Source organism: Chenopodium quinoa, unplaced genomic scaffold (assembly GCF_001683475.1).
Source record: "Chenopodium quinoa cultivar QQ74 unplaced genomic scaffold, ASM168347v1, whole genome shotgun sequence".
Lineage (NCBI taxonomy): Eukaryota > Viridiplantae > Streptophyta > Magnoliopsida > Caryophyllales > Amaranthaceae > Chenopodium > Chenopodium quinoa.
The window spans coordinates 5,981,809-6,001,496 of NW_018745024.1; the positions used below are offsets into that span (position 1 = coordinate 5,981,809).

Consider the following 19,688-nt stretch of genomic DNA (forward strand, 5'->3'; position numbering starts at 1 on the left):
AAGTAAAATGAGAGTGAGGGATAGCTCAAGTGGTTAGAGCTTCCCTCCCGATCCTAGGAGGTCCTGTGATCAATTCTTACCCCGCCCTTGTGGCTCTCTAAACACCAAAAAAAAAAATTCCAACTAAAATCAATATTGAATTTGCTAATTATTTAGATTCAAGAATTCCAATGTTCTAGAGCCAAGGGTTGATTTGGTAAAATAAAATTCAAGTCAAATCAACAATTTAACATAAGCTCTTTTTCACTAATGTGATTAGGCAAGATATTTAGCTTTATCTTTGTGTTAGGCAACCATTACTCTACATAAACTAATGTGATTACACCACTAATATCACCACTTTGTTTACAAATATCTTTCTTAATCTCTCATAAAATTGAAAAATAAAATGACTCAAAAGAGTCAGAAACGTCCAAAAAAAACGACATTGAAATGATCACAAGAGTGGCATGTGACATGAGTTTGCTAGCATTAATTTTCTAGTTATAATTACTCAAAAGAATATAAAGTCACTTCATTAGAGTGAAAAGTCAAATATTTGATCTAAGAAAAGGACCTTGTTTCAAGTTAGCCTAACTATAGTATACTTAGTACATAATCTAATAAAATAAAAGTAATTATAGAATATGATTATCAAGTTGGCAAGAACCTTTTAGTTTATTAAACTAAAATAGTGGGGTAATTAATGTATTAATATAAGTTGTATAGACCGTCAAAAATGTAGCATATGATTGGAAGATGATAGATGGAGTAGTATGATATCTAGTGACCACTTTGACAAATTAGATTAAAGTAATTGGTTGGGATTTATGGGGTCATCATCCACTTGGGTATGTCTGTCATGGATTATAGTGAGTGGTGAATCGTCCATATGCTGTCTGTCAAAATATTTGATTCTACCTAAGTACTCTCCTTAAACAATTCCGTCCTAAGTACTCTCCTTAAACAATTCCGTATAAACTAATACTACTCCATCTAGGTGGAATTATGAATAAAGATTAAAGATGTCATTAGATCAGGCTGGTTTGAGGCACGATATGACCCATCACGAAAAAAGCACGATAGATTCATCATGGAAAAAACATAATATTATATGGGTATATAGTAGGAACATCAGGACATGTTATTGCACGTGTTGGACCGTAGAGTAGGCTAAATTGTAAAAAGAAAAACAAGGCACGACACTACAAAGCACAATAAATTTAACGCTTAGACTGCAAGTCCAACACGACCTAACAGGTGGCATGTAGACTTGGGCCAGTCTTTTGAAATTTGGACACAACATGTAGCTCATGGGTCAAGGCATGCACTGAGCCAGCTAACCCAAAGCATATGTGCTCTACACGACCCATTGTCATGTTTCAAGTTGATCAAGTTAGATATGAGTATATATTCTTTTTTTACAAGTTACACTAAAGTAATTAGTTATTTCCTTAGTTAATCATAGTTTACATTCTTAAGTTAGGTTTTATTTAATTTTATTGTGATCAAATTAATTGCATTATAATTTCTGAGGGCATTTTGTATCCATATTTATATCTTAGTAATTTGCTTGATTTGAGAAAGATCCAAATTAAAGGAGGAGATGAATATTAGTGTAACTTGTGCATGATACAACATCAAATCATCAAATTAAGTTAGAATCAACCGATTAAGTAACATTATTCCAGTGGAGCTCAAGGCTGAGTCAAGTAATTCAAATCGTACAATAAGATAAGAATATGGATTAACTTACTGTCTTAGATATAGTTACCGATTAAGATATATTTTTGATAAAAAGTAAGAAAATTGTGGGAATATAGTGTATAATAGAAGTTTCAATTCCTAGGAACGTTGAATTATGTGTTGGCAAAACATATATCCTTATTGTAGTTGTTGTTGGTTTCAAAATTCTTTTAAAATACTTGAAGCCAATGGAATCCAATTCGGTTCAAAAGTGGCCACCTTATTCATGATATTGTGGTACAAGAATGTGCGAATGGAACTAGGTGTCGCAGGATCAATAACATTATTTTAAGTTGTACAACAACATGATTAATATTTAATTAAGGTATTGAATTATAAATTATGATAAGAAACTGTTGGAGATTGTTTACTAAAGAAAATCACAGCCGATAAGGATTACAAATCTCTTTTTGTTTGTTTTATTTTTCGGAGGATTACGTATCTTTATCAAGTGAAATAATTGGGCAATTCATAATTCATAAATATAAAATTAGAAAACCATTCAAAATTTGACAATGAAATATGAATTGCACACTTTGTAAGGGAAGCGATCATATTCTTGATTAAGGCGGACTTTTATTAACTACTGTAAAATCGGGTTAAAGTTACCCTTATATATATACTATAAAAGTTATCATTTTTCTAACATTAAATTTACCAATAAAATACACTTGTAATAGATTAATCCTATTAATTATTATTATTATTTTTAATCATATTGCTGATCAGAGCATGTATCCGTTAAAAATAATTAGACATTAAAATATAATCAAACTCATCACAAATTAAAAGTTACCTTTAAAGAGTTAAAATTACCATAAAAATTGTTAAAGCTCCTTATAATAGTATACTTGACCTTCTTTCAATAATATTAACATAAATCCAACACCTTACACATGACTTATTGTTTCCTTATTAGCTGAAATAAAAACACAGTTAATTTTCTGTTTATAGTAAATTAAAATCTAAATGGGTTATATCACTCATGCTAAGTGTAATTAGAGATTTATTGATGAATTAACAATGATGTGTATGTATTTAAATAATATGGAGTAAAATCCAAGGGTTGTAATATAATAAAAATTTTCTTTGGTTTTTAGTTGAAACATCCTGTTTCATATTTTCCAATTTCAAATTGTTACGATTAACATTTTCATTTATAAGGAAAAATTGTTTCTAATAATCCCATAGACCTTCGACCGATTTGCTGTTAATAATTCCATCTTTATCAGGCATTCTCTTTTATTGGTGGGACCAAACCGCAAATCAGCTAAAGGTAGGATTAATAAAAGCTGTTTTATTAATTATAAATAGGTAAAAATTGTACAAAACTTAACAATATTACCCTTTCAAAATTAACTGCAAGATCCCTATTGCCATGTTTGAAAGTTCATATTTTTATTATCTATTACTTGAGCCCTTTCCCTAAATAATGTTGGGAAATTATCTAATTCCCAAATTACAGCTAGTCTTTTTTTAATTCCCACCATACCGTCCACGTCACCGGTTCAGTGGGAATTTTTAAAAAAAAACGGGTTTATTAGAAAACCGCTACCTGAAGTAGCGGTGTGCTACTGAAAACCGCTACTTCAAGTAGCGGTTTACATATTAGAAACCGCTACTTGAAGTAGCGGTTTGTATTTACTAATTACTGATTTACAGATATTTTGTTTTTAAAGAAAACTTACAAAACAAACCCATAAACCGCTACTTGAAGTAGCGGTTTTAATTTCATAAACCGCTACTTCAAGTAGCGGTGTTTTGAGGAAAACCAAACCGCTACTTGAAGTAGCGGTTTACAAAATTATAACCGCTACTTGAAGTAGCGGTTTGTTGCTGGACCGAGAAAAAAAAATCGGTTTGTTTTTCTTAGCTGACGTGGACGGTATAATGGGAATTAAAAAAAGAGTAGCTGTAATTTGGGAATTAGATAATTTTCCAACATTATTTAGGGAAAGGGCTCCTATTACTCAGACAAAGAAATCATGATTGTACATGTACTAACTGCAGAAACGAAATTCAAGTAATGCCCCATTCACTTAACCTTATTTTTGCTCGACTGAAGTTAATTTTACTGAATTGAAATTATTTTTGCTAAACTGAAATTACTTTTATCGATTCTCTATTTATATATATATTTCTTCTTTAGAGTTACTGATTTTTACTGAACTAAAATTATATTTACTAAACTGAAATTATTTTTACTAGACTGAAATTAATTTTACTAGACTGAAATTATCTTTACTGAATTGAATCTATTTTTACTGAATTAAAATTATTATTGACGAATATTATTTTTTAAGGCGAACTGAACAGAACCTAATTATAAGATCCAATATATAGTGGAATATGTTTTTTTCCCCGATTAAAATGAGACCATATTAGATGGACTCATGGACCACAACTAGATATCTTATTTTCATATATATATATATATATATATATATATATATATATAATATATATATATATATATATATATATATATATATATATACATCTTTAAATTGATTTCGGTAAACAGTATGAAAATTAGCTTAGGTGTTTGAAATATATAGAAGTGCATATGATCTAACAAAATCTAACTTGATAATATATTTTATTTTCTTTTATATTAGAGCATACTTGTAGTCAAACCTCAAAAGTCTCAGAACTTAGTTAAATCAAGATACTATATCAAACTAATGATGTGATCTATTTATCTAAATTTTTGGTTAACTGAACTTATATGAACCTATATAGTTTTATATGAATTTATTAAAAAAAATAAATTGAATTTGAGTAATTTTTATTAATTCTTATCAAAACAAATTATTTTTACTGGATTTATCTTAGGTGAAAAAAATAGGCCTTTGATAATACTATGCCTAAAATATATAGTTCGAAGCTTGAAAAATCTAAGCTATGTAAATTTCAAATTAGAAACATCGAATATTAATTGAAGAAAACACATTCATAGTTAAATTAATTCATCAACATAGAAAACAATGTGTCTTCTTTTCCTTAAAACTCGCTAATCTGTTTGGGAATGAAGACCAGAAGTGGGGGAATGTGTTCTTCGTTAAGTTAATCGTGTCATGATTCACGAGTCTTCTTCATTGATGGACCCCATTTATTGTTTTACTACCAAACATGGCAGTTTATTTTCTATCCAATAGACCTGTCAAACAGATTTAGAGAATTTGGAAAAATCATGTATTGGGGAGGAAGAAAAATTAATTTTCAGTTTAAAGGATCATGCTTAACACAACCTGTATTGTAAACAAGATTTCTTAAGAGTGTCTGTAAGAGACTCAAAAGTAAATTAATAACTGAGTTTGAGACATTTCTATAATTTGTCTTCTTCTATCTTACAACTGGCATATGAGTGTTTTAACCTTAAACTAATCTGTTGTGAACTGTCACCACTCTGTCCTGAAGAGTTTTATGTGATCACGAAAACCTCACTTCAAAGAAAACACGAGTTAAGTTCTTATCAACAGAAAACTATAATGAATTGTTTGAAACTGGTAAAAAAATAAAACTAATTAAGATAATCAAGTTCTTACCGTATTAGAATAAAATTGATAAGTTAAAGTTAAAACCTCAATATGACTTGATGAAGCATATGGTTTTAATAACCCTAACACATAGTGAACATATGTCCTAGTGAGTTCAATTGTTTTACAACAAATTACATAAATTTATAATTTAAACAGTATCTACAAGTAATTGATGCAAGAAAATCAAATTATATTCCAAAATTTAATTATCATAAAGTGATGTAAAGGTAAAACTCGTGTAACCTTTATACGAAATTCTCGTGATATCTAACATGAAAACGAGGCTTTACATAAAATCGAGCATCGTGTGACATATAAACTTATTTACATTTTCTATAAAACCTTACCATATTTCAAGGTGAAAACAACAATTGCAAAGACATTTTGGAGAGAATTTTTTTTTGGAATAACAACATAACAAAAGGGAAGAGAGTTAGAGAGGTCACTCATAGTATAAATGGACCCACAAATGGGATCTTCGACTATGACAGAGACGTTAGTCTCCTTTTCCCTCTAATTCTCTCTTTCTCTCTCTACACTCAACGTCTTTGTTTCTCTCCCTTCTTTGATCTAATTTGCCAAATTATTTTTCATTTTATTTTTTATTAAAAGAGACACCTTGTTTGCTTTTGCGCAATTGCACTTACTTAACCCTATTTCAGACAGAAAAAATTAGTGCTTTGTCATTGTCACAGTTGGAAGACAAAGGCTTCAGTTTCACATCTCACTTCTAAATTGGGTTGATTCTCTTCTCTTCTTTTACCCATTTTTTTCTCCTCATCTTTTTTTCTAACTAAAGGGTGTTTTTTTTGGATTTTATTGTATTAAAGCTGGTTTTTTTTCTCATAAATTTCAAAAATTTCAGCTGAAATTCATCTGGGTTTTTTATTTTCTGAAATGGGTTGTCATTTTTTTGCCACCCTTTTAAAACCATGATGTTTTTTCATCTGGGTTTTCAATTTTAGTCCTTTCTTTATCAAAAAAAAAAGATTGTTTTTTTGAGGGAAATTTAAGCTGAATTTGGTTGAAAATGGAGATAGAATTAGCCAACAAAGTTGCAGTAGAAAGTGGGCATAGAGTTTTAGCTCTTCTTAGTGAAAAACAAGAAATTGAAGGAAAAGTTTTAATGTCACAAACTAGTGATGCAGTTAGCAACTTCAATAGAGTAGTTTCTCTTGTTGGGCAAAAGGGTTTTGGTCATGCTAAAATCAGAAGATTCAAGAATTTACCTTCATCTTTGCCAGAAAACATTTTCTTAGAAACCCCACATTTACTTCCTGAATCTCCAGTAAAACCCATTAATTTACTCCCTGCTTCAGGAAATTTCAAAAACCCTGTTTCAGAATTTGACCAAAAAGTTCAGAATTTACCCCCAATTGCTCAGAAATTGTTTGCTGAAAAGCCTTCAATTGATTTTACTCTATCAGTGAAACCTCCTGGCCAAAATTCTACCCCTCAAAATTTATCCCAAAATCTGCAGTTTTTACAGCAGCAGCAGTTACAGCAGCAGCAGCAGAAGTTTCAGCAGCAGATGTTGCAGAGAGTGCAAATTCAACAGCATATGATGTACAAAAATGAAATGGCAAACAACAACAACAACAATTCATCTATTAGTGGTGGAAGTGGGATTAATTTGAAGTTTGATCGGTCGAATACTTGTACACAAACCATGTCATCTAATAGGTCCTTTGTTTCTTCATTGAGTTTGGATGGGAGTGTACCTAGTATAGGCCGGAACTCGTTCCAATTGTTTGGATTGCCTCAATCGTCTGATCCGAATTCGCAGCTTCTTAGGAGGAGGTGTCTTGTTAAGGGTGGTGAAGGTGGGAGTGCAAAATGTGGGAGTGGCTCCAAATGCCATTGCTCCAAGAAAAGGTTTGTAATTTTTTTTTTTTTTTTTTTTTTTGATGATCAAATTAAATCAATGTAGGTGGTTAGATGGGTGTTTAATGGATTTCGAGTCGTGTAATCTGATGTTAATGGTGTTTTGTTATGCAGGAAATTGAGGGTTAAGAGGTCCATTAAGGTGCCTGCAATAAGTAACAAGAATGCTGATATTCCTCATGATGAATACTCATGGAGAAAGTATGGGCAGAAGCCAATTAAGGGGTCACCACATCCAAGGTAGACTTGTTCAATTATTAGTACTTTCCATCATTCCATGTATATCATGTTTGTTATTATTTGTTTTAATTAATAGATAATTTTATCATGGAATTGTATTTCTTTTTATAATGAGAAAGTCTAAGAAGTTCTAATTTGGAACATATATCTTAATTCATGTTTTCATCCTTAATTGCTCCTTGAATTGCCAAAAGAAGAAGTAATAGTCTAATGCAAGTACAATAGGAGTAATTACCATGTTTATCAAATACACGATTATAATTTGTCGAGTTTAATAAAAAAATCTTTGGTTGATCAGAAATTTTGCAACTTGTTCTGTGTGACTGAAAACAGGACTATTACCAAACAATAGCCAATTGCCTAAATTATGCTTAGTATAGTATAAGAAGGGATTGTCATTTGGTGTAGAGTTTGTCACTTGTTGAAGGGTAGTAAAAAATCTAGTGATTCTTTTTTTTGTGTATAACATGCTCTAAGCAAAGAAACTTGGACAAAATTCGTGTCAAGTGGTTTGAGTTTAAATCCTTTAATCTAAATAACCGAGTTTTAAGGTCTTAATTGGACCATTGTTTGGCGTGCTTTCTAAATAACTCAGGCCGAATAGGTCTTTTCTTAGCGAGGTTCTTAGTTTAGATGCATGTTTATGTTAATTATAAGTAGTTGGGGTTCTTTTTATCTGTTTTCAAGATTTCAATTTGTTTTTTGTTGCCAAGATTCGGGGTTGGGGCATCCTTGATTAGTTCCTAGACAAAAGTCTTACCTGTTGATTTTTATTTTACATTTGCTCTTTGATTATGAATGACGATTGGTTTTGATGATTGCAGGGGATACTATAAGTGCAGCAGTGTAAGAGGCTGCCCGGCAAGGAAACATGTAGAGAGGTGCTTAGAGGAGCCAACAATGCTGATAGTCACATATGAGGGCGAGCATAACCATGCCAAGTTTATAGCATCTCATTCTTCGCAGACTTGACAGCATCAGTTGAACTTGTGGACTATGATTCAGAATTCTCAGCGTAGATACAGCACAGCCATACCAATTTGTGTTCTGTGCTCAACAATGCTGATAGTCACATATGAGGGCGAGCATAACCATGCCAAGTTTATAGCATCTCATTCTTCGCAGACTTGACAGCATCAGTTGAACTTGTGGACTATGATTCAGAATTCTCAGCGTAGATACAGCACAGCCATACCAATTTGTGTTCTGTGCTTCTGCTTTGCCATTGTATATATTAGTATTAATATCGTTGAAAACTCTATAGCCTGAAACTGTTTAATTACTAGATGTCTAGTTGAGCTTTTTAGTTCTGGTTTGTAAGGTTCGAGCCACAGACCACCGAGCTAAAACAGGAAGGCCCTTTATAATTAAAAGGTTACAAATTGGATTTCATGGAAATCTTTACTCTCTTCTTCATCCCCTTGATTATCCCCAGCAAATTCCATCCCATTGTTCATGTGATTTGCTTCCTAAATTTCTATTACCACTCTAAGGTCATTTTGAGTGGTAATGAAACTTGTGGTAATAAAACTTGTTAAATACGGGTCTAAGCCGCTCCCTTATAGTTCACCACTGCACAAGTCCAAGGAGGTTCTACCTCAAAACCATATGACAATGAGGGGAGTAACTTCTTAGCCTTATATAGTGGTGATAACACTTGAATTCTTTCAATGTGGGATATCATTACCACAATACCACTACACTTTTTTTTTTTTTTAGTGTGGGACAAGAAAATGTTCACATGTGGGTTGTTCATGGGTTCAACAAAACTTTATGATAAAAATGTACTCTTTTGGATTTTTGGAGGAGTTAAAGCATTGTTATGAACATTGGCATGAACTTTTCCTCGAAGATTATGTATAAATCATTATCATCACCTTCATTCATTGCCGCCTACCAAAGCACTATGAATGTCAACTTTCTTCGTAGAGGGCCGCAATTGGGGGATGTTATGAAGGACTAGACTTGGCAAAAGGGTCATTTGGGTCGGGTCAATAAATATTTGGGTCGCGTTTGGGTTTCGAGTCAAGTTTTGGTAAGATTAAGTTCGGGTCGGGTCAATTTGGGTCGGGTCATTTTTATGATCAATTTTCGGGTTAATTTCGGATCGAGTCAATTCGGATAGGGTCAAGTTTGGGTCGGGTCACTAAATAAATTCACTTAAAAAAATAATTGGAAAAATAAAGTAAAATTGTTAAGAAGATAAAAAAAATCGTGAAAACAGAAAGATAGAAGCCCTAAAATAAAGTAATTCACCATTTCACCCTATTCACGTCAAGAATCGGGTCACTTCGAGTCGGGTCATTTCGGGTCAGGTCACTTCGGCCGGGGTCGATTTGGGTCAATCAATTCGGGTTTAAATCGGGTTAGGTCATTTTGGGTGAGGTCAATTTCGGATCGGGTCAATTTCAGGCATCGGGTCAAGTTTGGGTCAACTCCAATTCGGATTGGGTTTAGGTCTGATTAGTTCGGATTTGGGTCATTTTCGGGTCAACTTTCAGATCTCGAGTCAGGTCATGATTGCTAGGTTTATAAAGGACCAAGCAAGCAAAGGATGTGTCAAAATTTTCTTGTACTTTATTTTATTCTTGTAATCTCGAGGCTTCATATGACCACGTACCCATGTCCAGCTATTGGCATGGCGAATCAAAGAGACTATGAGACAGTAGCAACTCTAGCAAGGTGGCCATTGCATAGTGAATGGTAGTATGAGAATCTTATTCCAGCATTCGGCTGCTTTTATTGGGCTTATTGCTCGCACACCAAATATTCTTACATTGTGCTTTTGTTGCATTAGAGAATTGATTGACATCCTTTTCACCATACATCAATTAAAAATAGTAATTCGTTCGCCTTGTTTGATTAGACCTAGCGAACTTGACCCGATTTAAAAGACTTGATCCATATGACTCAAGATTCGAATTTGACTCAATAACCATATAACCCGAGTTGTCCTAAAAAATGCAAATTTGAAATCAACTCGAACAGTTAGTTTTACCCAACATGATTTTTATTTGAGCAAAAAAATACAAACTCGAATAATTGACTCGAACAATATAATCAAAAGGAATTTTTTATTTTTACCGCCCTGAAAAAACCCAATATTGTCTTCTACTGCTTTTTTTTCCCCTTACTTTACCACCACAAGAAAATAGAAAATTGTTTCCCACCACCTTCTGTCAAGAAACTTCCGTTAAATTTAACGAAAATTTAAAATTTCTGTTGATTTTCGTGTCAAAAACATGGTTTTTAGAAAGTTCCAGATTTCGTTTTATAAGGGTTAAAGGTAGAGATTGTTTCTAGATTTCGAAATTGTGATTGTTTTGAGCAGAAATGACAAAAGTGTGATTATTAGTTTCTATTTTTTTTTAACAAGAACGCGTATTACTTTCTTCATGTCTCAATTGATACATCAAAGAAAAATCACTCACAAACCAATAAAGAGATAGGAGTGATGTACATATTTGCCCATATGATAAGCTTAACTATGGTTCCCACTTATTTTGAGGTCAAAAAATAATTTCAAACATTTTTCTTTTCAATGCCATTTCAAACATTTTTCTTTTCAATGCCATTTCAAACATTGACTTTCGTCCAAAGACTTCTAGCATACATAACGTAACAATTGCACGGTTTTTTTTTTTTTTTTTTTTCCCTTTTTTTTAACTTTGTTGCTTTATCCTGGAAATAAGGATATTGAAGCTTAAAGCTTTTGATGATGATGAACTTAAACAAAGCAAACTTCAAAATAATAAGAGTTTTGTAAGGGTTGTGATCTAGACAGGTGAAGTTGACTTTGGAAGTGGAAGAGTAGCCTAGTGTATGAAGACACATAAGAGAGCTCAAGGAAAGTTAAGGAAGATAGAAGAAGAGTTCCCTCACAGGAACTAATGAAGTTATGAAGTTCCTTAACAGGAACCTGAAGACAACAAGTCAAGAGGTTGACTTGGTCTGCGTTGAAGACAACAAGTTTTTGAAGAACTTGGTCTGCGAAGTTCCAATTTGAAACTGGAAGGAAATTGACATCAGGAACTTAGTCTTGGACTGCGTGAAGCCCAAGCATCCTTAATAATAAAAGTATTGGCGCAACAATTTAGTTTTAATAATGTCTTTATCTTTTAGAATTGTTGTAAATATGTTAAGTAGGTTTACGTATGAGATTTATTAGAAACATGACACTTGGCAAGCTTCTTAAATTTGGAAAGTTAATAAGATAAGTTTTTAGGAAAAGATTTTCTTTACAAGATTTATTTTCTTAAAATCGATTATCAAAAAGATATTATTCTTTGAGATAATCTATCTTTAATAAAATTCCTATAAGATTTTCTTCTAAAAAGATTTACTTAAAATCCGTGTTTTTGGATTTAGGAAAATTAACATGTTTTTCTTTTGGAAAACCCTACTTTCTATACAAGCAAGTCTTGTATACATAGTAGAAATTCAAATTCATTTTTCTGTGAGTTTATGCGTGAAGAAATCTAGGTGAGCTCAATTGTGTAAGTTTGCCAAGTCTTTAACTTTGTCATAGTTGTTTCGGATTTCATGCGTAACTTGCCTCTCATATATTAGAGTCTATACTTTGTAATTGGTTGGGTTCTTGGGTGTTTGTGTATGTGTAATCTTCCTTGCATACAATAGTGAGTGTAGTACTCAGTGAATACGAGTGAGTCTAAGTCAGGGACTTAGATTGGGTAGGATAGGGTCCTACTGTGTAGCAAGTTCATTCTGGAACTTGTGAGTATAGGTATGATTATTGTAGGTTTGTAACTTGACAAGTTTGCACTATTATAGTTCATTTGTTTGATTTGGAAATCCCTTAGAGGGTCGAGGTTTTACTTCCAATTGAGTCATAGAACGTTTCCTCGTAAAATATTGTGTGCATTACAAGTTCCTTTACATTATGTTTTATATTCTATGAAAAGTAGTCAATAAGAACTCACATACAATATTCACCCCCTCTTGTAGTGTTCGTCTCAACTAACAAAGGACTATCCCTGATAGGTTGTCGTACACCTGTCAAAAATAAATTCCTAACAAAACCAACTAACAATGTAGTAGGGTAAGTAGGGTCGAATCCACAGAGAGATGGCTATTCAATCTAGCTTTCAAGGTATGGGGAAACTAAACTATGTCGCGAAATTGGGATGAAAATATAGTCTAAATTAAAAGAGGGAAAAAATAATTAATAAAAAGACCTAGGGTTGTGGTTCACCATGCTTATAATTCTAGATCTATCAAATATCAATAACAATTCAATCAATCAATCTTCTAGAGCAATTGTTAAGCCTACGGTCGGGTTTTAACGCTCTCAATTCAGCATATGCAGTACGGTCGCTAACATAATCAGAATTGCTAATTGTAGGGAAGCCTCTAAAAGTAAGATCTTTCGATTCAAACTCTTATTAACAATAATCAATCAAACAATTGATCAGGTTGCAAGATTAACAATAAAACACTATCAATTAGAGATATCAATAATCAAATCATAAATAATATCAATCAAGAATTAAAGTATAAACATGGATTCCCAAACCCTAGAAATTAAACTATTCAAACATGAAAGAAATAATTAAAGCTAAATCTAATAAAGAAAGCATAATTAAAATAAAGAAATAAAATTACCTCAATGAATAAAATTAATAAACTCAAGAACAACCCATGGTGAATCCATGGAGTTGCCCACGAGAAAATTAGGGCTAGAGAGAAAACTACAACGAACGTAATAAAAAGTATAAAAAGGCATAAGGGAAAAATAAAATCCCTTGAAATATTTATAATATCCTAAAACTAATCTAAAAAATAATTAAAGAAAAGAAATAAGAAAATAATATATACATAAGTTGCAATATTATTGGATGATAGAAGATGACGTGGCATAAAACCGCAAGAGAAGTCGAGAACACGAGCTACACGTGGCTGCTTTGGCTGCTCGTCAGAACCCGCGGCCGCAGGGTGGTTCCCGCGTCCTGGCAGTGGCGGCAGCAGCCTTCGAGTGGGCGCGGGACAAACCCGCAGCAAGATCCCGCGGGTGGCTGACTGCAACGTCTGGATTCAAATGCTCATAACTTCTGTTCTAGGAAGCTTCTCGGGGAGTGTGACCTATCATTGGAAAGCTCTTCAAGTCTAGTTTCCGATGCAACTTGAATAACTTCAATCCAATCTGTAGAACTCGAGTTATGATCAAAAGAGTGAGAAAATGTCATTTTTATACTTTGCAAACCTTCGTTTTTCTTCGTTTCTAACTCAAATTCATTTCCGTAAAGTGCATAATGATCCTTGTGGATGCTATTTTCATTTCTCATACATATTAATCTCATACTAAGCTTCCACAAATGCATATCCTTCATTGAGCGACATCAATTCATCAACTTTTCATCCTTTCATTGTCCGATTCTTCCAAAACCACTCCGAAAGCGTCTAAATAATTATGGAAACTACCTGAAACATAAGAAAGCACAAACGAAGCGTAATAGAGCATAAAATGGACAACTTATGCAATTGCGACCTAAAAAGCAACAAAAGACTCAAAAAACAATTATAAAACTAGCATAAATGTGCCTATAAACTCTATATAAATATGACTCATCAATCCCTGTTCCATATTTGTCTGATTTTACTCACGACCTACTGGAGCAGCAGTGAAAATAGTATAGTGAACATTAAACATATTTTAAAGAACATGGGAAAAAAAAAAGAACATGCTAGTATTTGAAAAAGAACATACATGTGTTTGACAAAAGAACATGTTTGTGTTTGACAAGAACGTGACATTACAAAGAACATAAAGTCTGTACAAAAAGAACATGTTATTTTTCATGGTTACTTGGGTGGTTGAACGTGTTTGAAAAAGAACATTATATTTGACAAAAAAGAACATGTTCGTGTTTGACAAAGATATAGGTGATCATTGGACGGACCGGGGCAAGGTTAAAAAGCAGCTCACTTCTCAAGTCGGGCCAAGTTTTGGGCTGAAGTTTTTGTGCCCAAACCTGCCCAAAATGGTCCGGTCGTGCGGGCTTTTCGGGTTGAGTTAAAAAAATCAACTAAAATAATGCATAAAAACGCAATCCCAAACTCGCCCAAAAATTTAAATTTACGGGCTGGGTCCGACCCGATTTGGGGGCAAAAAAATTCTGCCCAAAACCCGTCCAAAATCCAAGTCGGGTCAGTCTAACTTTGATCACCTCTAGCCAAAGAACATAAAGGCTTTACAAAAAGAACATGATAATACAGTAAAGAACATGTTCTTTTTTCTAGTTACTCGAGTGAATTTTTTTTTTTTTTCAAATGTACATACATTAAAGAACATATTGTATAATATAAAGAACATATATTTCAAACTCAAAGAACATAATAATCAAATTTAAAGAACATATTATGTTCATGTTCTTTATAAATATCTATAATGTTCTTTTTTTTCGCCCATGTTCTTTAAATATACCTAACGTTCTTTCCGGATGCATGGTGCACCCGGGTGCATCAACCATACATTAGAGCAGCAGAACCTTTTCAAGTAAATAAAGAATTCCCAATAAATTTACAGCATAGAACATGAGGAAATATTCCCAGATTAGCGAATGGAGGAGATAACTCAACCATAGGTTTTTTTTTTAATTGGAGGCAGAGAAACATCCATAATTACTAGTATTTATATTCGAGCTAACTTTTAGATTCTTTTTACCTACTATAGGGTCAAATTTCACAAATTTCTCGATGGAGTCTCTAATATGTTTTAAGAAATTGATGCTTTAGAGGGCTTAATGCTAACCTCTAGGTCTAAACAGGAATAAGGGTGGAGTGGATGAACAACATTCCATCATTCAATAACTTTTATCGAATATAGGAGAAGTCTTTATCACAAATAACCCATGACCAATTGCAAAGACTATAATAAGGAAGGAGATCTTCTAGAAAGAAAAGATCTTCTTAAAGAGAAAATACTTAAAATAACGACAAAAGGACCACGATGAAACTAGAAGGGTCGATAAGGATGGAGGCAAGGGAAAGAAAACATCAGACTCGTATTTAAAACCAGAGGGGGCAGAGGACGAGCATATTGCGGGAGGGGGGAAAGAAGGGGATTGAGCGGACTGAGAAAGGGAAAAAGGAGGCTTGGTTAAGCCGTCTTTATAGGAGGAAGGAGAGGAGGAGGTGGGGATGGCATGCCGAAGATATAAGGATGAGAAACCATGCTCAAGACTAGCACTTTCTCTCTCTACCTTAAACACTCTCGCTCTAATAATTTTTTTGCATTTATTATTATTATTCAGTGCCATTTAATCCACCATTTTCTAGAGCAACCTCTCCACCATTCTTGAATTTGGAAACAACATTTTCTTACTGAATTTGAGATCTTGTAACTTATCGTAGGAGCTCTATTGCCAAAAGTCACAACTAAATTCATTTACTTCATCGAGTAGTGAAGTCTCCACGATGACCTTATCAACCATGTTGAAAGAGAGAAGGGAACATCCAAGATGGTATTCAATGACATATTTCAATATCCAACTGTGCATACGACAATTAGAAATAGGATTAGACAAATACTTTTCTGGCAGCCCACTACCAAAATAAAAAACCGACATCAATCTGCCTACAAGAATTCAGAGCAAGTAGCAGTTGGATCAATACAGTATTATAATTCTGTCAGCAATTATTTCATACTACTCAAATTAGTGTAGAATATGTAATGATTGGGGAAATTAGTATCAATATGAATCTGCTCAATGTCAGCAACATTATACCATCTATAATGGTTGGGTCACTTAGTTCCAAAGTGTGCTTAAAGACAGTTTGTCAAATGGACTGCAATTTTTATGCTTGCGCCATTCTAAATTCCAAAACTTTATATATTGTTGATCTTTTTGATACCATGTCAATCAAGCCATTCTAAATTAGTATCTATGTCACTCTTAACCAAAAAAGGCACTTGTGTCACAATATACAAAATTAGTTGTTAGTTTTTTGGGACAAAAAATTATTAAATTTATCGCATTGTGCCAAATCTCAGGGATGATGAATCTTTGAATGAATATAATATTAACACGGCTGTGACATTTTATGTCATGTGTAATAATACAACAATATCATTTTTATTGGCTATGGCTAATACCTAATTATAGAGGACTATATTATTTGTTTGCTTTAATCTATGCTTACCTAATTGACATTTGTGGAGGTGATATTGGATAAGTAAGAAAAAAACAATTGAATAAATAAAAACTAGGGATATAAGTTTACAAGAAGATTGTTTTAATATTATTAAGATGTGGAAAGAAAAATACCCAAAAACTTTGTTTAGAAATGGGAATATGAAACAATATATATTAACTATATGGGTAAAATTGTACGCCGAAAAAAAATACAACCTCAATTATTTTGTCTATATACTACTTCAATTATTCTATATATATTAACTATTATATTATTTTTACAATGTATTTTATACTAAATAAATATATTTTATATTATTTGTATAATATATTTTATATTAAATTACTACATTTTCCTAAATATTTTATATTTAAGGTTTAGCAACCAGGCTCAATGGAACTTACAATTTAGTATGTAAATTATGTCGACTTGTCAATGAAGTTCCAACGTGCGCTTAAAGACAATTTGTTAAATAGATTACAAGCTTCATGTTTGCGCCATTCTAATTTCCATAACTTTACATATTGCTGATCTTTTCCATACGATATCAATCAGGTTATTCAATTATCAAAGGTTGTACTATGCTAGCTACGTCACTCTTAACACAAAAAAAAAAAAAAAAAAAAAAAAAAAAAAAAAAAAAAACCTTGGGATGGGAAGTTTTATTACGGTTAGCCAAAGCCCATGGATGGTGAATCTTTAAATATTGACATGACGACTATGACATTTTATGCCATCTGTAAGACTGTAACACAGTAACCTTTGCTATACGTTAAAGCTAGTATATAATTAAAGAGGGTAATATTATTTTCTTTATTCCATGTTTACTTAATTGACATTTATGGAGGTAATGGTTGACAAGTAAGCCAAAAAGGTAGTTCAATAAAAAAAAATGAATATAAGTATATAAGAAGTGTTTTATTGTTAAGATGTGAAAGAAAAATAACAAAAAAAAAAAAAAGTTGTTTAGAAATGGGAGTATGAAATGATAGAACTATATTTGTAAAATGGTACACAAAAAAAAGGAAAAATAAAAAACCTCTACTATTTTGTTTATACACAATCTTAGAATCTTAGCTATTCCGTCTATATTTACTATTATATTATTTTTATTTATAATATATTTTATATTAAATAATATATTTTACATAAATTTATATAATATATATTTTATATTAAAGTGTTATATTAAATATTTTATATATAAGGATTAAACATTTGCAATTTCTCTCTCCACCTTTTTTTTTTTTTTTTAATTTCTTCAATGTCATTTAACCACCATTTTTAAGATCAATTTCTTTACCATTTTTGAAGCTGGAATCAACATTTTCATACTGAATTTGAGCTCTTATAACTTATCGTTGGAGCTCTATTGCAATAAGTCAAGGTTAAATTCATTAATATCAATATGAATTTGATCAATGTCAACAACATATACCATCTAAATTGTTGTGATGGAGGTATGTAAGAGCAAAAAAAAAAAAAAAAAAAAAAAAAGGTCAATCATCGGTCTTATTAAATATTTGTATGATATACATAGGGAAGAAAAATAAATTGAACTTACAATTTAGTGTGTAAATTGCGTCGATTTGTCGACTAAGTTCCAAAGCGCGCTTGTGGTAAATTTGTCAAATGGACTACAAGCTCCACGCATAAACCATTCTAAATTTCAAAACTTTACATACTGTTGATCTTTGCATACAATGTCAAGATCAGGCCATTAAGTGTCAAATGTAGTACTATGATAGCTAAAAAAAGAACTTGTGTCACAATATGCCAAATTTGTTGTTAGTTATTTGGGATGAAGAGTTATTAAATTTTGTGTTGGGCCAAAGCCCATGGATGGTGAATCTTTGAATATTAACATGAATGTGACATTTTATGGTATTTGTAACATTTTATTTTTTAGGGAAACACAATAATTTTATCTATAAGTTACGACTAGTACGTAATTATAGAGGGATATATTATTTGCTTTTATTCTATGTTTATTTAGTTAACATTTGTAGAGGTAATGTTTGACAAGTAAGCAGAAAGACAATTCAACAAAAATAATATATGGATATAAGATTTTTTTTTTTGACTCATGCAAGAAGTGTTTTAATAGTGTTAAGATGTGGAAAAAAAAAACCTTAAATTTTTTTTTTTTTTTTAGAAATGGGAGTATAAAATGATAGATATTAACTCTATGCGCAAAATGGTTTGTCGGAAAAAAAAATATAACATCAACTATTGTGGCTATATTCACTATTTTATTATTTTTATAATATACAACCTCAATTATTTGTCTATATTTACTATTATATTATTTTTATAATATATTATGTATTAAATAATATATTTTATATTATTTGTTTAATTGTATTTTACATTAAAGTATTAAAATGAAGCTATAATCAACATTTCCATCCTAAATTTGAGCTTGTATAACTTATCGTTGGAATAACTCTATTGCAAGAAGCTACAACTAAATATATTTGTTTCATCAAGCATTGAAGTCTCCAACTCTCCACGAAGATCTTCTCAGCCATATTGAAAGAGAGAAGAGAACATCCAAAATGGTATCCAACGACATAATTCAATATCCAACTCTGCATACGACCATTAAAAGTAGGATTAAACACATACATTTCTGGCGGCCCACTACCAAAATAAAAATTGTCATCAACTTGCCTTTAAGAATTCGCAGCAAGTAGCAGTTGGATCAAAATTAAACAATATTATAATTCTGTTAGTACTTTACTACTCGAATTAGTGTAGATTATGTAAAAAATTTGAAAATTAGAATCAATATGAATCTGCTCAATGTCAGCAACATTATGCCATCTATAAATGTTGGGTTGAAGGTATGTAAAAGCCAAAAAAAAAAGAGGGTCAATAATCATCCCTGTACGATATATATAGATGGAAAAATAAAGTGGTATGTAACTCGCGTCGACTTGTCAACTAATTTCCAAAGTGCGCTTAAGATAGCATTGTAAGCTCTATGCTTGTTCCATTCTAAATTCCAAAATTTTACATGCTGATGATGTAACACCCCGTCTAAAATAGAAGGCGAGACGTTAGCGAAAATAACATCAAGACGGAATGTCACTCTAAGGGTTACTAAAAACTAAACAAAATAAATAAATAACTGAAATAAAA

At 32.0% G+C, this 19,688-nt stretch overlaps 1 protein-coding gene across 2 annotated transcripts; it reads left to right on the forward strand.

Moving 5' to 3' along the window:
* The first annotated feature begins 5,777 nt into the window (after window positions 1–5,777).
* Window positions 5,778–8,807, forward strand: LOC110708385 (probable WRKY transcription factor 21). Of its 2 annotated transcripts, XM_021886514.1 has the most exons (4): window positions 5,778–7,142; window positions 7,266–7,391; window positions 8,216–8,312; window positions 8,472–8,807. In XM_021886514.1, exons 1-4 carry the CDS (start codon window positions 6,298–6,300, stop codon window positions 8,520–8,522), a joined length of 1,119 nt encoding a protein of 372 aa, XP_021742206.1. In that variant the 5' UTR covers window positions 5,778–6,297; the 3' UTR covers window positions 8,523–8,807. The 2 variants fall into 2 exon arrangements, with proteins under 2 accessions (XP_021742206.1, XP_021742205.1); XM_021886513.1 differs by having other exon boundaries at window positions 5,783–7,142; window positions 8,216–8,807.
* Window positions 8,808–19,688: the final 10,881 nt, after the last annotated feature.

Coding starts and splice junctions, on each gene's coding strand:
- LOC110708385 (XM_021886514.1), top strand. CDS start 6,298: ATGGAGATAGAATTAGCCAACAAAGTTGCAGTAGAAAGTGGGCATAGA. Junction 7,143..7,265: donor TGCCATTGCTCCAAGAAAAG/GTTTGTAATTTT, acceptor TTTGTTATGCAG/GAAATTGAGGGTTAAGAGGT. Junction 8,313..8,471: donor TGCTGATAGTCACATATGAG/GGCGAGCATAAC, acceptor GTCACATATGAG/GGCGAGCATAACCATGCCAA.